The 17637-nt window shown below is 47.6% G+C and overlaps 2 protein-coding genes across 3 annotated transcripts in view; one reads left to right on the forward strand and one right to left on the reverse strand.

The window, feature by feature from the left end:
- The window catches only part of LOC111161435 (rhophilin Rho GTPase binding protein 2), a 59345-nt gene extending 58562 nt beyond the window's left edge, over nt 1-783 (reverse strand). The window contains exon 1 of the mRNA XM_022525074.1: nt 702-783. Coding sequence (XP_022380782.1) covers nt 702-770 — 69 coding nt within the window. The 5' untranslated portion in view covers nt 771-783. The remainder of the gene's footprint in view (nt 1-701) is intronic.
- A 9258-nt stretch (nt 784-10041) lies between these two features.
- The window catches only part of LOC111161591 (G-patch domain containing 1), a 57249-nt gene continuing 49653 nt past the window's right edge, over nt 10042-17637 (forward strand). For both annotated transcript variants that reach the window (XM_022525345.1, XM_022525346.1), the window contains exons 1-2: nt 10042-10136; nt 15748-15882. In XM_022525345.1, coding sequence (XP_022381053.1) covers nt 10064-10136; nt 15748-15882 — 208 coding nt within the window. In that variant the 5' untranslated portion in view covers nt 10042-10063. The remainder of the gene's footprint in view (nt 10137-15747; nt 15883-17637) is intronic.

The following is a 17637-nucleotide window of genomic DNA, read 5'->3' on the forward strand; positions in this document are numbered from 1 at the left end:
AAGGGCGTACAAATCTCCCGCGGAGCCTGCACTTGCGGAGGGTCTCTCCAACAATCAGATAAATCCGCTCAGGCATAAAATGAGCAGGGGCGAGGCCGCGCCCTCATTTCTGCTGCGCGCACTCCCTCCCAGGCGATTCGGGGCAGAAAAGGGGGCAACGCCGGAGGTCACCTCCCACCGACAAATCTCCCCTGCCTTCTAAAAGTCGAAGAAACGTACACTGGAAGCGTTCTGGAGGCAAAAGGAGAACGTCAAGCCACTTGGGGAGGGAGATCCCTCTATCTCCACCCGCGCCCCGCCAAAAGCTTGCGTTAAAGGTGGGCTCCGGTTCCAACGTGCCGCAAGGCCACGGGCGTCCCCCAAACTAGGCACTGATCCCTTTCCCAGTCGCGTGGGACTGCCCGCCGGGGCGGCCACAAGCACCCCTCCTGGCCCCCAGCCTCCACCGCCACCTGCGTGGGGCTGCCCCCAGGCACCCCTCCCCGCCCTCAGCCCCGGAAGCCACCTGCACTGTGCCGCCGGGTACACTGCCGCCCGAGCCCACACCGGGAGCCTCTGCCCCGCCCTCCCCGGGCCAGTGCGCCCCCTCCCCCTCCCGGCCTGGTCGACCCCGGCCGCGCGCTCCCACAGCCCCCTCCGCAGCCTGGCTGCAGCAGATATGGAGCTCTCGGTAGGCTCCCCGCCCACCCGCAGCCGCCCACCTTCCGAAAGTAGCTGTCGCTCTCCTTTTCCAGCGCCTGGGGGGCCGCGGGCAGCAGAGCGTCGGTCATGCTTGCAGCAGGGGCGCGGAGGGCGGACTGAGCGAGGCTCCGCGGCGCGTCGGCACCGGAGGGCGCTGGGATCCGCCCGGTCCCGCCCCGCTAGCGCGGTCACCCCTTCAGCCCCGCCCCAGGGCAGGCTAGCAGCCCTGGAGACCCAGCAGGGTCCGCGGAGACCACGCCCCCGGCCCCGCCCCGGCTCCGGATTGGCGGGGCGGAGCCGCGCCCCAGCTCCGGGGCTTGCGGCGGAGAGAGGTGGAGCCCCTGGGTACCTCGCTCGATTTCTAATCTGGGGTTCGATACTGTGTCAGCTCTGTGGCGCAGAGGCGGGCCCGGGGTCTCCGAGGCCGCAGCAAGGCCGGAGCTAGGGACCCGGCCCCTTGTCTGGAGCCCCGGGGGTAAACGCGGTGCTCCGGGATGAAGTGGCGGCCCCTCTCTGAAGGAGCACGGACGCCACGGGGTCTGTGATCAAACCGACGCCACGTAGAAGGCGCGGCGGGAGTGCTGGATCTTAGACCGAGCGGCCAAGAACAGCTTCCGACTCGGGGGGACCCGGGCCCGAGTCGGAGACTCTAAGGGAGTGTTGGCTGCGCCCCTGCGGGCCTTACTGGGTGACTCAGACCTTTTGGCGTGGCGGTCAACCCTACTCTTCGCTGCAGAGACTAGGCAGATCCACTGGGGGTCGCGGACCGCGCTGGGGGGTGGGGGGGGTTTCCACAGAAAGTATCTTGTGACGCGAGACTGGGCAGATGTCCTTGAGTGCCTTTAACTACCACTTCAAGCCTCAGTTTTCTCAGCTGCAAAATGGGGTCAGATCGTGCTCTCTCTCGAACTGGCCGAAAGTATTGAGACGAAAGTGCACCCCTTAGGCTGTGGTGTAGAACGCGCCTAGCTTAGGAGTGAAAGGGGAACCCCTGGGTTCACACCACCCTCTCACCCACCCACCGCGCGTTGACCCATGGACTCTGGGAGCAGATGCCTGGCGAACAGAGAGCCCAGACCCTGCGGCGGGAGTCGGAACCCCCCCGCCCGCAACGCTCGCGGGGCCACGCCCCCTCGCACAGGGGTCTTGCAATCCCTAACCCCCCTCCCCCAACCGAGGGACGCTTTTGCGCGGTTGCTGCTGTGTTTGGCGGTCTCCGCGGATGCCGCAGGTAGAACAGAACACAATCTGCTTTCAAAACAAGCCAACCATTTCCTTTTCTTCAAAAAAACCGGGGGGGAGGGGAGGTGGGCGGCGGAGGGGAAGGGGGGCGAAGTGTGTGCATCAGGGGTTGTTTAAGAGTTTTAAAGTAAATAGTGGCAACAACCAAGGACAAACGATCGAGTAAATGTAAAACAAAAAACAAAAGAACCCTAAAACAAAAAAACCCTCCTCACCACTGCCTGCAGAACTCTGAGACGCAGCGCAAGAAAAGGCATTTCCAGAAAGGACTGTTTTAATTCTAGGAACCTGAAGAGTCTTAACCAGCTCAGAGCTAGGACAGGTGTTCAGGAAACTCTGGTGCAAAAACTCCCGTCTCTCTTAAGGTCAGAAATGAGTATTAAACTAATGTCAGCATATGTCGGTCATCCTGTAATAAATCCATTGTCTTGGAAATGCATCACGTGCTGCTGCGAGTTTAAAAACAGGGTGGCTCAGTGGGTTAAAGCCTCTGCCTTAGGCTCAGGTCATGGTCCCAGGGTCCTGGGATTGAGCCCCACATCAAGCTCTCTGCTGAGAGGGAGCCTGCTTCCTCCTCTCTCTCTGCCAGCCTCTCTGCCTACTTGTGATCTCTGTCTGCCAAATAAATAAATAAAATCTTAAAACAAACAAACAAAAAAACAAACAAAACCAGTCTCTTCTGTTTCAAGGATCCTAGGGAAGCAGATCACTCTCTCTTACATCTGTACTATTACTACTACCAATAATAAAGTTAATAACAGAACCTCTGCTCTAATCATTGAAAGTTCATAGAGATTATGTTTCATTCTCATGACTCTTTGGCAATAAAAGGATTAAATAATCTTCATTTTACCCAGGAGAAGACCAAGACTCAGCAGAGTCAAGTGGGCAAGGGCACACTCCCTATTAGTGGGTAAGATCGGTTTTGGTTCAATGACTTCAGTCATTCCCTATCACCTTCAGTTTTTTGTCATCTCCTACCACCTTGAAGCCCCAATTGCCTTTACAATACGTGACATATATGTGTCACTTGCACTATTACTGACTTAATAGTCTCCTTAAAATTTACTCACTTTATTTAAACAGGCTTTATTTGAAAAGACAACTATGTCATAACCGTAAGTGGGAAACCAGGGGTATCTTGCCCTATGGGGACATACCTCATAAAAATGAATGGGGAGGGGGGCGACTGGGTGGCTCTGTTGTGGAGTGTCTGACTTTCCACTCAGGTTCATGATCTCAGGGCGCTGGGATGGAGCCCCATGTGGGCCTCCGCACTCAGCAGGGAGTCTGCTTCTCCCTCTGTGCCTTTCCCTTCCCCTGCTCACGTGCTCTCTTTTTCAAATAAATAAATAAGATCTTGTTTTAAAAAGTGAATACAGGGATGTGTGGGTGGCTCAATCAGTTAAGCATTGAACCATTGGTTTCCGCTCAGGTCATGATCCCCCCCACTCAGGTCATGATCCATGATCACTAGGTCATGGGAATGAGCCCTGCGTGGGGTTACTCGCTGAGGAGGAGCCTCCTTGGGATTCTCTCTCTCCCTCTGCCCTTCCCCTCTCCCCTCTCAGGCATGTACTCTCTCTATTTAAAAAAAAAAAAAAAATGAATACAGCAAAACCCATAATCTGTTATTTAGTATAGCCTAAAACCATTGCCTTCCTGAGCTGCTTTTTTGATTAAAAAGGAAAAACAAGAGAAAGAGGCATAATGTTAAAAACACACCAGCCCACCCTCACGCTGTCTCCTGGGTGTCCTCAGAGGAAAAGGAGCACTTTTCTGTGAGGCCCAACAGGCCACACTAGCCACCTAAGAGTCACTCCTTGGGGCTATGCGTAATCAGATATCTCTAGTATTCTCATGGCTCATGCGGGGGGTCCCATGGCCGGAACCCCATATCCCTGATCCCACTATGATCAGGAAATGAGAACTGTTGTTGCTGACCCAGCAGGAGAGTAACATCTAGCCTTCAATTTGTCACCCCCGCTGGTGGTATGTGTCACAAGACCCGTCAACGAGCCCCTGTGTTCATAACAAAAAAGCTGGCATGAGAATTTCTGAGGTAGGCATAAGGTTAAAATCTGAACTGCAAACAACAGTTTTTGTCAAGTCCTCATCTTACCCTCTGACTGAGGCCAGTGCTTGACTGTCCAGGGACCCAGTTCCTCCAAGTAAAATGCAAATCCCACCACCTAATAACTGCTCTTTGACAAAAGGAATATTGGCTTCTCTGATGTACATCTCCTCTGGGAGAATCCTGTGAAATTTGCCAAATTAAAAGCAGAAATTACAAGGTAATACTTACATGACTAAAATTCATTGTAAATTATAGACCAGATATTGCAATTCTTATTTTAAAATTCTTAGGAACTGGGGCACCTGGGTTGCTCCGTGGGTTAAGCCACTGCCTTCGGCTCAGGTCATGGTCTCAGGGTCCTAGGATCAAGCCCCACATCTGGCTTTCTGCTCAGCAGGGAACCTGCTTCCTCCCCTCTCTCTGCCTGCCTCTCTGCCTATTTCTAATTTCTTTCTCTCTCTGTCAAATAAATAAATAAAGTCTTTAAAAAAATTCTTAGGAACTGAAGCCATATGGTGCCGTGGAAGTATGCCAATGACAGAGGCCACCTCAAGCTTGGCAAGCTCTGCCACTGAGTCACCTTGGCCAGATCCTTTAACCCCCTGTGGCTTCAGTTTCCCTAGCTATAAACTATGGTCTTTATTTTATATATATATATATTTTTTTTAATTTTTATTTATTTATTTTTAAAGATTTTATTTATTTATCTGAGAGAGAGAGAGAGAGAGAATGTGAGAGGGGAGAGGGTCAGAAGGAGAAGCAGAGTCCCCGCTGAGCAGGGAGCCCTATTTGGGGTCTTGATTCCAGGACTCTGGGATCATGACCTGAGCTGAAGGCAGTCCTTTAACCAACTGAGCCACCCAGGCGCCCCCCCTTCTTTAAAGATTTTATTTGTTTATTCATGAGAGACACACAGAGAGAGAGAGGCAGAGGGAGAAGCAGGCTCCACAGGGAACCCGATGCTGGACTGGATTCTAGGACCCCAGGATCACGACCTGAGCCGAAGGCAGATGCTTAACCATCTGAGCCACCCAGGCATCCCTATAAACTATGGTCTTACACGCAGCCGTTTGCTGCATACTTACTCTATGCCAGGCACCGTGCCATGCCCTTGGTGTGCATTATCTCAGTTGGTCCTCCCACAACCCTAGAAATGGGTACTTAGCATGCCCATTTCACAGAGGAAGAAGCTGAGGCTTAGAGGTCACCAGCCTGATAAGCTAGACTGTCTGGTGCTGTATCATACACAATGCTACATTACACTGTTCCTGTGATTTAAAAGGAAGGCTACTTTGGCATACTGAGAAGAAGTGATTAAGGAGTAAAACAAATGAGTGACAGGTGGCAAAAAATGCCAAGTATTGGTGACAATGTGGAGCAACCAGAATCTCATACATCGTGGGAGTATAAATCCTTAGGATCACTTTGGAAAACTGGCATTTTCTAAATATATCTAAAGTAAATATATGCCCAACTTGTGATCCAGCATTTCCAACTCTAGGTAGATAACTCACGGAAATGCCTGCCTGGGTTGTGTTCACAGTAAAACATGCCCAAGAATGCTCACAGCTGCACTTTCCTTTCTTTTAACTTTTGTTTATTTATTCATGAGAGACAGAGAGAGGCAAAGGGAGCCCGATGTGGGACTCGATCCCAGGACTCAGGATCACGACCTGAGCCGAAAGCAGGTGTTCAACTGACTGTGCTACCCAGGCACCCGGTCCTTTGCAAAATAGCCCTTACCTAGAAAATACTTACATGCCCATCAACCCAATGGTAAAATGAGTAATTGTGGCATACTCACATAATGAAAAATTTTACACAATGAAAATGAACGCAATGAATATGTTGTGAACAATATACTTTGCCCACAGAGATATCATTGAGCAAAAGAAGTCAGAAAATACTGTATGATTCCATTTTATATAATGTATAAAGCAGGCAAAAAAAATTAGTCCATTCTGGGACTTTCTGCTTCTGGGACTCAGGAAAATTTGCACTTCTTGATCTGCCTATTGTTACATGAATATGTTTACTTTGTGAAAATGAGTAGAACCGTGTGCTTATGATTTGTACACTTTTCTGTATATATGTGATATTTCTTTTTTTAGTGATTTATTTGAGAGAGAGAGCACGCACACACGTGCACATGTATGAGTGTGCACGAATGGGGGGAGGGGCAGAGGGCGAGAAGCTTCAAGCAGACTCCCCGCTGAGCATGGAGCCCTCCGTGGGGCTCCATCCCATGACCCATGTGATCATAACCTGAGCTGAAACCAAGAATCCGAAGCTTAACTGACTGAGCCACCCAGGCGGCCCTATATGTGATAGTTCAATACGTTCAATAAGAAAACCCAATGCGAGGGCACCTGGGTGGCTCAGTCATTAAGTGTCTGCCTTTGGGTCAGATCATGTTTCCAGGGTCCTGGGATGGAGCCCCTTGTAGGGCTTCATGTTCAGCGAGGGAGCCTGCTTCTCCTTCTCCCTCTGCCTACAGCTCAGCTCCTCTGCTTGTCCTCTCCCTTTCTCTGTCAAGTAAATAAATAAAATCTTAAAAGAAAACTCAATGCAGGAAAATGAATGACACTGATTCCAAAGTATGTAAAGCAGGTTTCCTCTTTGTCACAAATGACCATCCCACCACCAGCACTGATGTATGGACCACGAGGAAGAAATTACTCCATACCTCGGTGATTCAGCACATCTTCCTATCTGTAGTTTTCTGATAAGATCCTGAGATTTGTCCCTTTTTGCATGTCTAAGTAAGAAAGGAAGGGTCTGGGGCATTTGGGCTGCTACAGCTTGTATAAAACCATGTTGCCTTTAGGTTCCTCCTGCTGAGAATCAGGAATATGAGGCTGTAAGGGACCAGGGTCACAGATGGAGCATCCAGTCACCTAAAAATACCCAGGAGACAACTGAGAGCCACTCTTTGAGGAAGCTACAGGGACTCTGAACGGCCCTTGTTCCCCTGAACCTTAGCGATCAGGAATCAGAGAGTGGTTCTTACCATTTTACCAAATGCTAATGATTGTCAGGGATCCAATTGAGTAAAACTCTCAATAATGACTTTATTGGGTTTTTCTTGCCTCATTAAAAGCTATAAACTGCAAAAAAATAGGTTTGGGTAATTTAGAAATAAAATCATGGACCTTCATGATTTGTCTGGGTGTATGGATTAGTCGCCAATCTTCTTTACTGTCAATATCTACCTTTAGACTCATAATGACAGTTGATGGGCTGATGACCCTGGAGCCCTTCAGATTCAAGAAACAAAAAGATGCCTTTCCCTTAGTACATTGGTACACACTAATACATACATTTAGAATCAAAACCGAGCCATTGACATAAAAATGTTTTGGGGAAACAAAAAACAACCCAGAGATGTAGCCAAAAGCAAAAACTCAAATGGTACAATGTTGTATACGTGCATCCGTTCTACCCTGGTTTCCTTTGATCTGTGGCCACCATTGTTGCTAGTTTCTTCAGGGAGTTTACTGGAGACACGCTATGCTTATTGTAGTACATATGTGGATGTACCCACACTGTGGATATAGTAGCCACAATCAATTTGGCTATTTGTGTTTTCTTTCACTATTACTGGCAGCACCCTGTGTACTCTGTCTCAGCCCTTGTTTTGCTCATTTAACAGCAAATGTTGGAGATCATGCCTCACTCGCATTTTTTTTAATGACTTAGACCATTCCAGCACATGGGTTATTCTAGTTACCTATGGCTGTTAGCAAATTACTCCAAATTATAATGGCTTAAAATACGAACAGTTAGCTTACTGTTATCTCTCAGGGTTCCCAGAGGCGACTGAACTCAGCCACGAGGTCTTGCATGCAGCTGTAGACATGCATGCAGCTCCTGCTGGAACTGGAGTCATTTCGAATCTCCTTCACGCAAACATCTGGCCTTAGTTGCTGATGGTTAACTGGGGCCAGGCTAGGTCACAGACCTACACAAAGCCTCTCCTTGTGGCCTGAGCTTCCTCACAGCGGGGAGACTGGATTCCAGGGCCAGCATCCCAAACTGAATCTGCAAATTTCCCTAAAGCTTGGGTATAGGAGAGGTACTGTCACGACTTTCACTGTAATCTTTCGGTTAAGCAGTTATGGAGCCTAAATTCAAGGAAAGGGGACATAGACTCTATTCTCAGTGGGAGGGGTCAAACAATTCTGTGGCTATTTTTAAAACTCGTTTTAAAACATCTTTTGTTTTTTAAAGTCATGTACCACAACCATGATTTATGGTACATGGCTAGTTATTCATCCCTTTTCTTTTTTTTTTTTTTGTAAAGATTTTATTTATTTATTTGACAGACAGAGATCACAAGTAGGCAGAGAAGCAGACAGATAGAGAGAGGTGGAAGCAGGCTCCCTGCAGAGCACAGAGCCCGATGTGGGGCTCGATCCCAGGACACTAGGACCATGACCTGAGCCGAAGGCAGAGGCTTTAACCCACTGAGCCACCCAGGTGCCCCCATCCCTTTTCTTTTTCAAAATTATTTATTCAGTGCTTACTATGGGCCAAGCACTGTTCTAAGCTCTGAAGATACAGCAAAGAAAATAAGAAAAACCGATCCAAATCAATGTTCTTGTGGAGCTTATAGTTTGGATGGAGACAGAAAGACAATAGACATAATAAATAAGTATATCAAATTACACAGAGTATTAAAGGTGAGAAGTGCTGTGGAAAAATGTAAAGTGGGGTAAGGTGGGATAGTGTTGCAAAATGGGAGTTGTTTTTATTTATTTCTAAAAGATTTTGTTTATTTGAGAGAGAGAGAGAAAAGAGAGAGAGAACGTGAGCGGGCGCACGTTCTCCTGCACTAGGGGGGGGGGAGGGGCTGAGGGAAAGGGAGAAGCAGACTCCCCACTGAGCACAGAAAAAAATAGGGGTTGTTTTAAAAATAGGGTCATAGAAGACTTCACTGAGAAAGTAACCTTTGAGCAGATAACTGAAGAAGGTGAGGGAATGAGTCATGTGGCATCTGGGAGAAGGACATTCCAAGCCAGGAGAAGAGTGAACGCAAAGGCTTTGAGATCAGCGGGTGCTTAGAGTTAGTGCTCAAGCAACAGCCCCACTCCCAGAGATTCTGCTTTGGAAGCCCTGGGGGATGGATAAAGGGAATTTTAACAACACCTTGGTGTTTCTGACTCATCCCAGCTCCTGACCCTCATTTTGAAAACCTGGGCTTCCCGATCTGGTTTTCATCTCAACCTCACCCCTTACTAGTTGAGTTTCGTCTTTCCCCTCTGTAAAAAGGAGTTTGGGGGTTTGGGATGACAGCACCCCATTTGAGAGATGGCTCTTTCTTTAGGTTCCATAGGGACGTCCTGAGGGTCCCCACTGCCCCTCACAGCAGCCTTTTACAGGTCTGTTGGCTTTTTGTTTCCCCTTTCTCGTCTTCTTTCTCTTTTTAATATTCTTCCCCTTTTTCTTTTCCTTTTTCCTTCCTTCCCTCCTTCCTCTCTCACACACACCCTTTCTCTCTTTCTCCCGAGTTCCCTTAACCATGGACATCGGAGTACCAGAGTTTGGGAATCCTTCCCGAGGTTTGGAAAGGGACTCCACCTATGCAAACCTAAGAGTGATATATACAAAGCGCGTGAGCGTATCAGGAAGGACAGGCACTTTCCCAGCAGGTGGCGGGGTGGGGGTGGGAGTGAAAGGAGTGAAGGTGGGACCGGAGGTTGCCGGCAGGGAGGGGCGGGGTCGGGGGCCAGCGGGTGGGGGCGGGCATACAACACCGGGCAGCACCCCCGCGGCGGGACTTCTGGGTGGCTTCCAGCTTCTCCCAAGCGCCTCCTCCTGACCGGCTCAATGCGGAGCTAGGATGGGATGTCTTGGCTGGCAGAGCCCCCGAGGCAACTCCTGCGGCGTCCGGCTCTGGTTAAGACCGGGTGGAGAACTACCAAGCGCGGGGCGAGTGCAGGCTCGCCGGCACGTTCCTGCACCAGCACTCACAGCTTCGTTTAGGTTCGCGGAGAAAGGGCTGAAGGCTTTAGGCCCTTCGAGGCATCCGTAGCGAGGGGGCGGGGCCCGAAAGGGAGCAGCATGGCGGCGCTGGACAGTGACAGCGATGAGGACTTAGTCAGCTATGGGACAAGCCTGGAGCCGCTGGAAGAAGGTGCGGGCCAGATTGGTCGCTGGGGTCTGTGAGAAACAGGTCCAGGATTCCGGGCAAAACCGCTCAACCCTGTGCCGGGTCTCGGGTGGCCCCGTGGGCAAGGCTCTCTCGCTACTGGTGTCGGGAACAGAGACGAGAGACGTGCGGTGTGCTTTGGGGTGCTCACGTTCTGGAGGGATGGATAAGAGACCCTGAGGGGTGGGAAACAGAAAGATGACGAAACAGGCTCGCGTGAGAACCGGGGTGGGTGGTCGGGCATTGTCTTCCCTAGAAAAGGACGTTTGAGCTCAGACTTGAAACAGGAAGGAACCAACCATATGAAGATTTGGGTAGAAGAACATTTGAATCAAAGGGAGCAGCGGGTGCAAAATTTCTGAAGTCAGAGCCAGTTTGACAAATTGAGGGACAGGCAGGACTGGTGGGGGTGGAGCCGACACCAGTGGGAGACTGGTAGAGATGATGTCAGAGGGGGAGGCAGGGGCTGCATCTACATAGTATGTAAGGATGTTTGGATTTTATACTAAGTGTTGAAGAGTCATTGTGGGGTTTTACACAAGGGAGAAATGTATATTTTTAAGATTATTTAGCCCTCGATTTTGAGAATAGGCGGGCTGGGGAGTGGTGGGCAAAACTGATTGAGGGAGATTAGCAGAAAGAGAAAGAGGTCTTGAGATGATGATGACTTGGACTGGGGTGTTAGCAGTGGAGGGGACAAGTAATGGTCTGGGTAGAGGTGTAGGTTGAAGGCAGAACAGACCAGACTTGCTGCTGAAATATAGAGGTGAGGGTAAAGTGAGGTAAGGTTCCCTCCCATGTTTCTGGGCTGATCCGTTAATGACTCGATTTGTTCAGTAATGAGTGCCCGGTAAGAACTGATGGCAGTTCTAGTCCGGTGGGAAGGACCAAGGAAGCATGGTGGCTAGGAGTTACTTGCAAGCCTTCTGTTGGTGGGATCTTATTTTCCACCCTGATCACATTTTACCAGGTTAGTTGTACTTCTGTACTTTCCACTGATTACCCTTTTGTTTCCTACAAGCAGTTCCAATCATTAGAAAATTTTACTGGACGCTGGCCCTACTTCTACTCTCTGCTTACCAAAGACAGAGGGACACTAGTCTTCTGAAAGTTTCTTATGTGTTTAAGGACAGCTCTTGGATTTCCTCTAAGACATCTCTGTACTGCACTCAACACCCTTTAATATATTCAGTTTAATTTTTTTAAAGATTTTATTTATTTTTTTGACAGGTATAGTGAGAGAGGGAACAGAAGCAGGGGAAGTGGAGGGAGAATCAGGCTTCCCACTGAGTAGGGTGCCCAATGTGGGGCTCAATCCCAGGACCCTGGGATCATGACCTGAGCCAAAGGCAGACGCTTAATGACTGAGCCACCCAGGCACCCCAATATATTCAGTTTAAAGCCCTTGAAACCCCAATTTGTCAGAGCCTTTCTCTAAGTATGGGACCAGAGTGTGGGTGGAGCAGGGCTACCATTGGTATGTCCTTCATTCTAGACTGTACTTCTTCATTTTTTATTTTTACTATTTTTAAAAGATTTTATTTGACACAGAGAGAGAGAGCGAGAGCACAAGCAGGGGGAGCAGCAGGCAGAGGGAGAAGGAGTGCAGGCTCCCCATTGAGCAGGGAGCCCAATGTGGGGCTTGATCCCAGGACCCTGGGATCATGACCCGAGCTGAAGCCAGTTACTTACCCGACTGAGCCACGCAGGTGCCCTAGACTGTAGTTCTTTAACATAGGCTAAGATCACATTAACTTTACTGGCAAACACATCACCTCATGATCTCAAAGAATTTGTTGACAGAGATCCTGTATTGGAAGAGTTTTAAATCTAGTTGAAACAAAAGTAGGAGTTTTGTAAGTGCTACCTTATATGATATAGACAGGAAATAGCCTACACAAGCTGGCAGAGATCCCTGAGACAGCAGGATGGGATTCCTTGAAAACTGGTAGATCTCGCTATTCAGAAAGAGGGCAGGGGGTAAACATGCATGGGTGAAGGTTATTACAGCCAGGCTGGGCAGCTGTTAATACATTTCTATATTTCTGGTTTTACCCTTGTTTCCTTGTGAGTGACATATTGTAAGCCATCAACTATTTGACCTACATTCTTCTAATTCTTCCTCTTTGATGATGCACAGAATCTGAAATGAAGTCTAATGACCTAACCACACTTTTGAAATGGAAGTAAGGGGCATTGGATTTGTAGACCCTTTATGCCCCCAGCCTCAGATCATTCTTTAACTTCTCAGCATTGGTAGTTTTGAAGATTGAGTCATTGTTTCCTATGCACTTTGATGTGTAAATGCACTCTGAGTGCATTTTACGGTATAACATACTAGACCAATAATCACTTTTCCTTCTGCTTTGAAGTTTTAGTGACAGGTTAGATAAACATTGGTAGAGGAGGGACTCTACTCCTTAATTAAAGTTGCTGCTACTGAGAGGAAGTTTTACTGGTTAAGAGACAGCGGCCAAACTCTCTGTCACACACAGACCCTAGACACATAGGCTCTCTGGCCTGGAGGGAAGAGGGCACCAGTACTTACCTCTCTCATTAGATACTTTAGGTGCCTCTGGAGTTCTCCTCATCTCTGGTTCATCTTGTACTCAAGATTAACTTAAGGACAATTTTCCTCCTTGACGTTATGACTCTCCCACTTAAGACTATCTATGGTTTCCCCTCACTGCCCGGATATACCACAGACCCTGAAGTACTGAGTTCAAGGCCTTCTGCACTATCTGCCCTTCTAGTTCCATCTTCTGCTCCTTGCCTGCCTTCCAGTCAGACTAGACTACTTTTTCAAAACATCTGATGTTATCTTTCTAGACTTCCTGTTTACTGAATTAATGCTTCTGTTGGGAATTGTGTCTCTATCAGTAGCTATCAGATCCTGCTCACGAGGGAGACTATGAAGTGGTTCTTGTACATCATCGGAAGAGTTCCTGTATATTCAGGTCTCCTCTGCTGGGCTCTGAGGGCCCTGGAAACAGGGACAGAGTTGTGGTTGGTTTTCTACACCCAGAGCCTAGTACAGGGCTGCTTCCATGGTGAAAGACAGTCCAGGTGATGTCCCTGGCTTGGAAGTAGAATTGAGATCTGATTGCAACTTTGTGCTTATTAGCTGTGGACATTGGAGCAGTTACTGAATCAGATCAGAGCACCCTTATCGGGTACGATGAGTGAGATAATACGTGTGAAAAGAAGGGATTAGTTGTTATTAGTAGCAGTAATTATAAGAGGGCCTGGCTAAAATGTCGCCTCCTCCCCGGAGTTCTTTCCTGATGTGATTAGAGGTGGCGTCTCCCTGTGGGGCTCCTGCCGGCCGTGCTGGTCGGCCCTCAGGATCTGCCGCCACAGGTTCCACCTAGTTGTCTCTAGATCTTATCCCCCCTCCTGATTAAGAGCACCTTGAGAACCGAGTAAGAATAGCACCTCGCATTGGCAGGCCCTGCCCAGTGGTTCTCAGTCGGGGCTGATTTTGCCTCTCGGAGGACATTTGTCAAAGTCTAAAGACATTTTTGGTTGTCAAGCCGGGCGGGGGGAGCCATGCTTCCTGGCTGGGGTCTGGCGTTCCAAGTCAGGGGTGCTGCTGACCATCCCACGGTTCACGGGACCGTCCTATCACAAAGAATCAGCCAGTGCTGACTGCCAATAGCTGAAGTTGAAAAACCTTGCCTTAGCCAGGAATCATGCCAGGGGCACGAGTGGGAGTGGATCGCGTGAAACGCATTTCTAAGCAACAGTGACAATCTTGGATTAGGGGGCCCAAGTTGTAATTCAGCTCTTTAGAGTGAAATGAAATTGTAGCTGATATTGACCGAGCTTCGCTATGACTAGACACTGTGCTCAGGCCTCTGCATGTGCGCCAGCCTACCAGGTAGGTTCTGTTCCTCACCCTACCTTTATTTCTTATTTATTTATTTTTTATTATGTTCAGTTGACCACTGTAGAGTACATCATTAGTTTTTGTTGAAGTGTTCAGTGATTCATTAGTTGCGTGTAACTCCCAGTGCTCATCACAGCACGTCCCTCCTCAGTATCCATCACTCAGCTACCTCATCCCCCCATCGCCCCCTTCCCTACTTTTACAGTTGTGGGGGGTGAGGCTTAGAGAGCTCAAGTAACTTACCCAAGTTCACCAAGCTAGCAGTAATAAGAGAGGGAGATTTGAACCCAGATCTCCTGGTCTTCAGAACCTGAGCTTTTGACTCCCCTGCTATGGGTTATACTCCAGAAATGACTTAAAGACCTCAAAAGTTACTAGGAAGAATTTAGGACTCCAAGGCCATAAGTTCCTCTACTTTTTGTTCCACCTTCCAGAAGGAGTAACTGGCTTAATTATTGAAATAACAGGTACACATGGGCTTTCCTACTGTATATCATAATAATAGTAATAGTAATAATAATAATAACGGCAGCTAGTATTTTAAAAGTGTTTATTGTGTATCTCTTCTTGCTAAGCATTTTATAGGCATTATCCTACTCCATTTCCATAACAACTCTATGAAATAGCTATTGCTATTCATGTTAGGGGGCAAAGAGAAATCAAGATGATGGAAGTCCTGGTGCTGGGAAGGTCGGGTGAGAGCGCTGTGGCTCTCAACTCCCCGCCTTTAACTGCTGCTCTATTACTTGCTTTCTGTGCTGAATGTTTGAAAATAACTTGATGGTTACTTTTTATTTTAAATAGATTCAGAATTCTGAATTGCAGTTGATAAAATGAGGCCGTGATGTATGTCATAGGACCTGAAAGTTTAAACTTAAGGAACTTTTAGACTTTACTGAGTTCCTTTTTGCTTGTGTGTTGTAGCAACCCATCCCTGCTCAGGAGAGCAGGAAAAGGATTAAGTCTAAAGAGTAGTAACTATGGAATCAGGAGATTGCCAGAAATAAGGAAACTCTTAAGATTTGGGGAGAACAGGCAATATCAAAGGAAAAAATCTGGACTCGGGATGCTGTGAAGTTCTAGAAGAAATACAGAAGGGTTCCTTCTGTCCCAAAGCTCTGCGTGCCAAGTGTCAGCCCAGTGACTTGCCTCCAGCACTGCCTGTGGAGTTTACCTCCAACTGTTGGAACCTCCCCACCAACCAGCATGTAATTCAGTTTACATGTTAGAATTTTGTGGGAATCAGGCCATTCTTGCTGAAATGTTTATCTGATGCAGATAAGAAATATCTATATTTGCCTTAGAACTCTAAAGAAGCTTGATATCATGTGTTACTTTCTAAACTATATAAGCAGGTAAAGTCTAGGAGTAAAAAACTTAGTTAAAATTGTTACAGTTGGGGAGCGCCCGGGAGGCTCAGTCGGTTGAGCACTCTTACTTTCAGCTCAGGTTGTGATCTCAGGGTGGTGGGATCCAGCCCTGCATTGGGCTCTGTGCTCAGTGTGGGGTCAGCTTCAGATTCTCTCTCCCTCTTCTACTGTCCCTCCCCACCACTCTCTCTCAAATAAATAAATAACTCTTTTAAAAAAATTGTTCTATTTGAAATTACAAGAAGTGAACAGTTCATTATGTTTAAGAAATGACATTTTGTCTAAAGATTTTATAATCCACCATCCCCTTCTCTCTTACCCGAAATATTTTTTTCAGGTGAAAGACCAAAGAAACCAATTCCTCTTCAGGATCAGACTGTCAGAGATGAAAAAGGAAGATATAAACGATTTCATGGAGCGTTTAGTGGAGGTTTCTCTGCTGGGTACTTCAATACTGTTGGCTCAAAGGAAGGTATGATTTTCCTGCTTGGAGCTCTAAAACTGCTGAAGCAAATGACTGAAATAGCATAAGTTTTCTCCCCCTCTTCCACCTCTCCCTTTAAAAACAAAAACAAACAAACAAACAACTTTCTTTAAACACTTTAATATACACACACCATAGACTTTTGTGTTCTTTCAGCCTTTGGCATGTTTGCAAGAGTCCACTGGTGTGTCGTTCATTACAATCTAAGAGGGAAAGTTTTCCTTCACTTAAAAAAAAAAGATGCATTTTAACCAGATGTTTAAGTGATGATCATGACTTCCGTTGTCTATCCCATCTTGCCGGCAATACACGAAGTTGCTTTCACATACATTCACTTAGGTAACCTTCATCTCACATGACTCAGTGACTGAGGAGGACAGGTGTCAGAGCTGCTGTGTGGATGAGGCCACTGAGGGTCAGAGATGCTTCCTCCTAACACTGGGGACCACAGCAGCACTTGTCAGCGCCTGCTCTCTACCTGAAGAAAAAAATCAGTTACAATTTTCACATTACGCAGTAGTTAATAAGCTCTGCCTTGTTTAAAGTAATGCGTGTTTTTTAAAATGTTCTCACATAGGAACTGGAGGAAAATGGCTTTTTTATGTCCGATACAAGGGTAGGATGAACCGAGTCATTCCTGTAGCAGCTGTTAAGAAGAAGACGGAGCAGTTCTTTTATAGATATATACAATAACTTGTATAGAACAACAGTACAATAGAGATGAAAAAAGCAGTGCAGGAAAGCAAGAGCAAGCCACGTGAGAGAAATAGTTGGGGTCGATAAGGTGGTTTCAAGTTCAGTATCCAGAAAGAGCAGTTCAGTGAGCAAATGATCAAGGTATTTGAAAGTCTAGCCCAGAAATGCTAGAAAAGCTATGCAATAGTCAGCCTTACTATTAGGAAAGGCCAAGGTAAGTGACTAAGGCACTATTAAATTAGCGTACTTATTTTTAACATTAAAATGTAAAAAATGGCGGTAGGGTTTGTGAAGGAAGAAGGACTCGGATACACTGCTGACTGTTGCAATTATAGCCGTGCTGTCCGCTGTAGTAAGACCAGCTCAAGTGATTGTCGGGTAGACTGTGATAGGTTAATACTCTGCAGTATCTCTACCCTGAGGAGGACTGTGCAGAAATCAGGCAGAGACTACAGAACTCCAAAGTGGAGGAAGGCAGTAGCCTGGGAAAGCTGATCCCCATTCCTGGGTAGCTGGGGGTGTTTCCCATGCCTGCCCAGAAACCTGCTCTGCCCACTGACCAACAGGGGATCTGCCCCATATTCCTTAGGTCCATAAGACTCTCATAGGAAATGAGAGAGGAGGTGTGTCAGTTGTAGAGAAAACTAAAAAAGTATATCTTAGAAGATTACAGACACCTTTGACCTCCAGACCGTTCTCACAGTGTAAGCATGGCACATGCTTGGTGACTGTGGACAGGGAGCAGGAGTGGTGTTACAGGACTCGGGACTGGGATGGAACTGGGGGCCTTGGGTGGGCACAGCCGCCCTCAGACTAGCCAGGTTGAGTCCTTGGGCCAGGGGCCCCTGAGTGTTCCCTGTGTTGCTTCTCTGACTCGGTTCTCGCCACCCTTTCACTGCTGACTCAGGTAACCTGACATAGTATTCCGGCGATATGCTAAATAAGTTGGTATCTGTTGCTATCGTGCTGGTCTCAGAGTAGTCCTGCCTTTTAAGGTGACCTTGCACCTTTTTACTCACATCTACTTGTGAAAAGATTGCCACGTTC

The sequence above is a fragment of the Enhydra lutris genome, unplaced genomic scaffold (genome assembly GCF_002288905.1).
Source record: "Enhydra lutris kenyoni isolate GAN:26980312 unplaced genomic scaffold, ASM228890v2 scaffoldscaffold85, whole genome shotgun sequence".
Lineage (NCBI taxonomy): Eukaryota > Metazoa > Chordata > Mammalia > Carnivora > Mustelidae > Enhydra > Enhydra lutris.